The sequence below is a fragment of the Grus americana genome, chromosome 3, assembly GCF_028858705.1.
Source record: "Grus americana isolate bGruAme1 chromosome 3, bGruAme1.mat, whole genome shotgun sequence".
NCBI classification, from domain to species: Eukaryota; Metazoa; Chordata; class Aves; order Gruiformes; family Gruidae; genus Grus; species Grus americana.
Genome location: NC_072854.1, coordinates 90,164,115 through 90,170,114, shown reverse-complemented (window position 1 = coordinate 90,170,114; position 6,000 = coordinate 90,164,115). Strand labels below are relative to the sequence as shown.

General features: G+C 37.9%; 1 protein-coding gene across 4 annotated transcripts in view; it reads right to left on the bottom strand.

Moving 5' to 3' along the window:
* Nucleotides 1-438: 438 nt before the first annotated feature.
* Nucleotides 439-6,000, bottom strand: part of CDC42EP3 (CDC42 effector protein 3) — a 28,200-nt gene continuing 22,638 nt past the window's right edge. For all 4 annotated transcript variants that reach the window (XM_054819703.1, XM_054819702.1, XM_054819701.1 and 1 more), the window contains exon 2: nucleotides 439-2,559. In XM_054819703.1, the coding sequence (XP_054675678.1) occupies nucleotides 1,507-2,274 (768 nt within the window). In that variant the 5' untranslated portion in view covers nucleotides 2,275-2,559 and the 3' untranslated portion in view covers nucleotides 439-1,506. The remainder of the gene's footprint in view (nucleotides 2,560-6,000) is intronic.

The window sequence follows — 6,000 nt, the reverse complement described above, 5'->3', positions numbered from 1 at the left end:
AATTAGTCAGCATTGACTCCCTAGAAATTTTAAGGATAAATATATATATTAAATCACCCATGACTTGCATGTTCTGATAGGAAGATACAGATAAATGTGGTTATCTAATGAAGAACAGTCTACAAACTGTGTCAGGATTTTACCTAAAGACTTCGGTGAAAGCTGCTGGAACTTTGCCCTCAACTTCACTGGGACCAAAGTATTACTCTCTTGTCTCCAACTACTTAAAATCAGTGTATTTCCCAGAGGGTCCTGCCTGCTTGAAGTTTGCCCTTAAAACCTCAGGAAGTAAACCCAATTGGAGAAGTCACCTCAATTAAGACAGTAGAATTGATCTGCCCCTTTGTCCCATATTTCTGAACTCTACTGCAGTCTGATTACAGCAGAAAATAAAACTTCGTGTTTTGGTGAGGCTATGTACTGAATCACAAAGACATAGCAATTTAAAGGGTTTTTATTGTATTGCACAAGATATCTATGCAATTCATGTAGGGTACTGTATTAAAGGATCCACATTTCCCAAAGCATTGGCTGTTGCAGCACACATCACAAGCATTGTGAATAACCAGTGCCTTCTTCAAAAATTAAAATAATCGGTTGCAAGTTTAAGCATGTGTGGCAATAAATGAAGAAAAAAAGCAAGGAGTATCAATACATATTTCTTTTCAAACACACAAATATACAATTTTCAGAAGAGCACCAATAATACCAAGCATCTATTTTGATGACATACTGTATGTGTAGGCTCTGCAGTAAAAAGCCAATATGCACACAAAAAATATATTTCAACTTTTAAAATAATTTAACCATAATATCTTGCATGTGTCACCTGTTTACAACATATCATTTCATATACAATGTCAGGCCCAAGCCTCCACTTGTGTAAATTTGTGCATACTCATTTAAAGCAGCTGAGACTCTGGACCAGGTGTTCAAGCTGAAAAAGCCTTCAAACTGTTCACATCCGAATACAGAGCGGTAGTATAAGACTGCAAAAGTAGTTACAGTGAAGGCATAACAGAAATGGTACTATGGAAAATGAAGAATAACACTATCAAACCCTCAAACACAAGGTTCTAGAGAGAGGCCTACATGTAAAGTGATGTTGTAATAATTTATAAGTGAATAATTAATATCAGTCTCCTTTCTGACACTTAGACATTCTCATATATTCAGAAGCCCATAGAAGTGAACTAACCAAAGGTCACAATCAGTATCATCCTGAAACTGTTTCTTAATTTTCTGATCATTAATACTGGTACTTAAAAACATTTTATTTTTGCTGAAAACAGTTATTAAAATTTACCTTCCTGCTATGAGAATTTAGTGTAATAAAAATCATGAAAAACAATAGGTAAAAAAATAGTATTTTAAGAATATTTTTAGAAAACCCGTCAAACAACTGCAAATACAGCTGATTTTTAAGTGTCTCTACTTTTGAACTATGTTTTTTTGTTTGCTTTTGTTTAAGTGAATCACTTATAAAGAAACAAGTGAGTACCAGTTCTAAGATTTATTCTTGTCCATTACATTGAGGACCTCATCCAAAAGTGAAGGTCCCAAGTCAAGTTGTAATGAGAGAAGAGAGCCTGCAAGGTCTGAAAGGGATTCTTCTGACTTAGTCTTTGTCTTGGTTAGTTCACATGAAAGTTGACTGTCATCAAATAAATCAACTGTTTGCCAATCAGTGCATCGTTCAGAAAAGCTGGATGAGTGACTGTCTCTACCATTAGTAAAATGCAAAGAACCACCGTTTTGCTCCCATATGTCATCTTTGTATGTTTCTCCATCCTCCATCTGTTTACTTTTCTCCTGCAATTTTTCTTCTATTACTGGTTCACAGCTAAGCCTAGGATTTCTCGATGACCTGATGGATTCTTGCTTTGAATTAAATGTCACTGGTGACAATAAGGGCAATGTAAGGGCTTGAGAACCCCCGATGGCAGGAAGGGAAATAGCATTTTTGAGCACTGGTGATGGAGTTTCTGTAAACATGGATTCAGAAGTGCTGTTTGCCCTTAAGAATTCATTGTGGCCACCAGACTGGCTAACTCTGGTTTCTCCTTCATTTCCAGGCAATAGCTCATAGTTGCCCTGCAAAAAGGAGATGTCTCCAAAAACATCATGTTGTCCCTCTTTTCCAATGTGTATGGTGTGACGAAAATCTCCAAGTGGTGGACTGATCATATCAGGAGACAAGATATCCCTTAGTTTGAATTTCTTCCCTTTCTTATTGTTAGCAGCTTTCAGGTAGATGGGTGTCTTGGCTGGCATCTTGCTTGTAGTTTCTGAGACAGGAAGTAATTTTTAAAAAAAAAAGGGAGGGGGGAGGGAGAAGCCTCTTACAAAGTCAGTTATTCTCAGGAGACCTTCAGCGTTATCAATGTTACATCATCATCTTGAACCACTCTTGCACATGAAGTCCCTTTCTTCTGATGCAGAGAACTGTGGGGTATGTGAAGGTTAATGTCTCCCACTGCAGATCTTTCCAAGGTGGAGCACAAGTTTCAGGTCAGTTAGCAACCAAATGCCCTGCTACTTCCAGAACTTGAAAGAAACCTGCATGGGATACAAATATCAGGTTATCATTAATTTATTTTTCATGGTTCATTCAGTCTTGTTTTTACCAAAAAAAATTAGTAACGGTACTGACAGCTCCAGCCTGCAGATTAGCTTTATGATGTTGCTTCCCTTCATTAGGCAAGATAAAAGAGTTTAGATTAACAAGGGCTAGCTAACCTTTCTCTGACTTCATAGCTTTTTTTTGAAGTCTGAGTTTCTTAGACACGGTTGCTGAGCACAATCCATTTGATAAACATCACTATCCCAATCTTTCTTCTCCTTATTCTGGCATTCCAAATGCCGGCCTTTGAGAACACATGCAGGAACACATTTATAACATTCAATAACATGAAGCTTTTGGTGGACCCAGGAAAATTGACAGAGCCATTCAGGAAACCTTTTTGGAAATGGAAGTAGACCACTTTGGATTAGAGAACTTCAGATACTCCCATTTAGTGCTGGAACTCTCACAAACTGTCACCAATAATACTTCTGACAAATGTGCCCATTTAAAAGGATAGTTTTAGGTACTTGAAAGTGCTAGTCCAGGTCTTTACAATTAGTTAGAAGCATCCAAATGAAGGTGTTTTAGAAGAGACTGATTCTTATGAATACAACCTTTAGACTATAGGAATTCTTCATAGCAATTAGTTATAGACTGGAGCTCATTAATTATGTAGGCCATGAGGCCACGGTGACTCATAGTTGTTCTGTGCAACCGAATGAAACAGTGTTTGCAGACCAGGGCTTCCTCTTAGAATGTGGTCTCTGAAAAGCCTGATAATAGCTTGTTAGCCCACGTGGACTGCTTTGGGTCGACAAGTTATGGAAAAACACTCTTCATTAATGCTTTAATGGTGTATTTCTTCCTCACAGTACCAGTTACTGACTCTTGAGCAATCTCAGAATAAGAATGCATTTTTCTCCTGGACATCTTTGTACTTTCCCCTATTCAGCCCATGGGCCACCAGAGCATCACAGGTCACTCCTCTTCACCAGAATACTCAGCCCCAAATCCCTCACACTCCGTTCACCATCCTCACTCCATAAAGGAGCTTGCAGTTTTTGCACAGAAGGACTGTTGTATGCAATAAGCAAATGGAAGCTGTCTGTAACAGGGGCTACTTTTGCTGCCTTTTATCCATGCCCCAGCAGATATTTTCCTTCATCAAATTAAGCCCAGAAGAATCACAGGTTTTAAAACTTTGTACTGTATGGCTATACAGCCAGATTGTCACAAAGTATTTAAGCATTTTTACAAATCCTTTAGCCTGAGTAACTAGTTCCTACAGTGAGGTACTTAACTGCGCATCACAAGGGGAGCTGGGAATCTGGCCAGGTTAATGTTTTGATTTTTTGATTTCCACCAGTTTTCTACTGCACCTCTGATATCGTTGAAAAAGCCCTCCCCCCAAAAGTACAACAAATATAAACAGATGAAAGCTGTCATACAGAGTAAGCTCAATGTTCTATAAGTTATGAGGACATTTTATACTTTTAAGCTCAATTTTGAAAATATATTTGATTGCATCAATCAGTTAAAAGCACTTCAAAGCTCCCTTCTACACAAGAAAATGGTAATTCATTAGGATCTACAGAATACTAGGAGATTCACATTGCATACCAAAACTCCACCAACTTAAGTCCATGTCAGTACTGTATGATACAAAAGTAAATCCTAAATAAGATCTCTACTTGTGCCACACCCCATGGCAACAGAGCTGATTAGTCAATTCAGTTACTTTTCAGTTTTAAACTGAAAAATTCACTGCCCCGATTATCATTCTACCCAAGCAACCCATTTAGCTGAACAGAATATCCTCAACTCTAAAGAGAAGACTATTCTTAGCAAACAAAGCCAAATGGTGAGGTTTTATGTTTATCTTGTGAACTCAGCTCTGTCTCACTCCTGAGGAATACCAGGCAGAATTGCCCCTGATTCAAATTCCTCATTCTTTCAGATCTTTTAATCTGGAATGAAAGGCAATGTAGTGTCAATGTGGTCCAAAGTCACACCTGTTGGTCGCTAGTTTAAAAATGAAAGACAAATCCTGGTTCATTCAAAGCTTTCATGGCTTCCATCAGTTTGGATGTATATCAAAGACCATTATCACCAAACTCGACAAGGAGATTTCAAAGAAGCCTGAAGGACACAAAAAAATCCATCTGAACATCAAGAAATACTAAAATGAAGTCTAAAATAACTTTGGAAATAAACAATCCATTTTGACACACAAGAAGAGCATGTTATTTTATTTAGCTCATATTGGGGTGGGGGGGCAGAATGCAAAAACCCTAAATAGAGCAAATTTTTAGGCATCCAGATCTCCTTTAGTTCTTGCACTATGAGAGAGCCCCAGTAAGGGGCAGTGTAAAACCACACTACATCAGCGGATGCTGCAAGAGACTCCGGTGCCAGGAATTATAATCCCTCTCTATACAGCAGTCCCTGTATTTGTGAAGGCCTTGCCTTCCATTTGGCCAGTGCAAGAGACTTTACATTGGAAGAGAAGAACTTTCACAAATAAGTGCTTACTGCAAACATCATTTGCTCTGCTGAAAACAAAGGCTACCATTGCTGCAGATTTCACTAGCCACTCTATTGAAAAATCTGCAAATTACACCTTGTAAATAAGAAATAAGGGTTCTCTCCTCAATGGACAGGCTTTCCATGTACAGCATAACATGGGCTTCAGAGCAACTGTACTTTGTTTCTGCATACCTATTTTCTGTATCAACTACTGCCCAAAGGAGTACAGATTTTAAGCTACTTTGAACAGCTGAAATATATAATGAATCTGAAAATATTCACATAGCCTAAAATACTGTTGTTACTCATATTTCATTTACAATTAAATAAGGAAGAATCTATATTAATGTAACATGGTGTTTTGTTTTTTTAAAGTAGTTCTTTTAGTAAGAAAAAAAATTCAACTTTGGCAAATGAAGAAAGGCTTAACGAGATTAAGCCTCCAGCTCAACTCCTGCAAAACTAAAAAATTAGTCCACATAATTTTCCACAAGAACCTTACACACTCCCTACACTCAGCAAGATTTAATGAAATCACTGGTACACAAAAGCTAAGAGAAGGAACAGAACGCACTCCAATCTCGATACCAGGCCACACAGTAAAGTTCACCTTGTCTTAACATGAGATCTTTTTCTGATGTTGCTGCTAAAAGAGTCTTTTATGACTAATTTCAACTCAGTAGCTAAGTGAATGTATAGCCAAACTGGAAAGCTGAATGAGAAATCATCAGAAAACCAAATGTATAACCAAAAGTCCACAGTCCCAGACTGCCAGCCTACAGTGGAAGACCTTAATTTAAGAGAAAAACAACATGAAAGCATTTTTCTTCCAGTTGAAGAGATATCCCTCTCCTAACAAGATCCAAGCATGAGCCAAGCCAGAGAAACTTCAGCCCAGTGAAAAATTA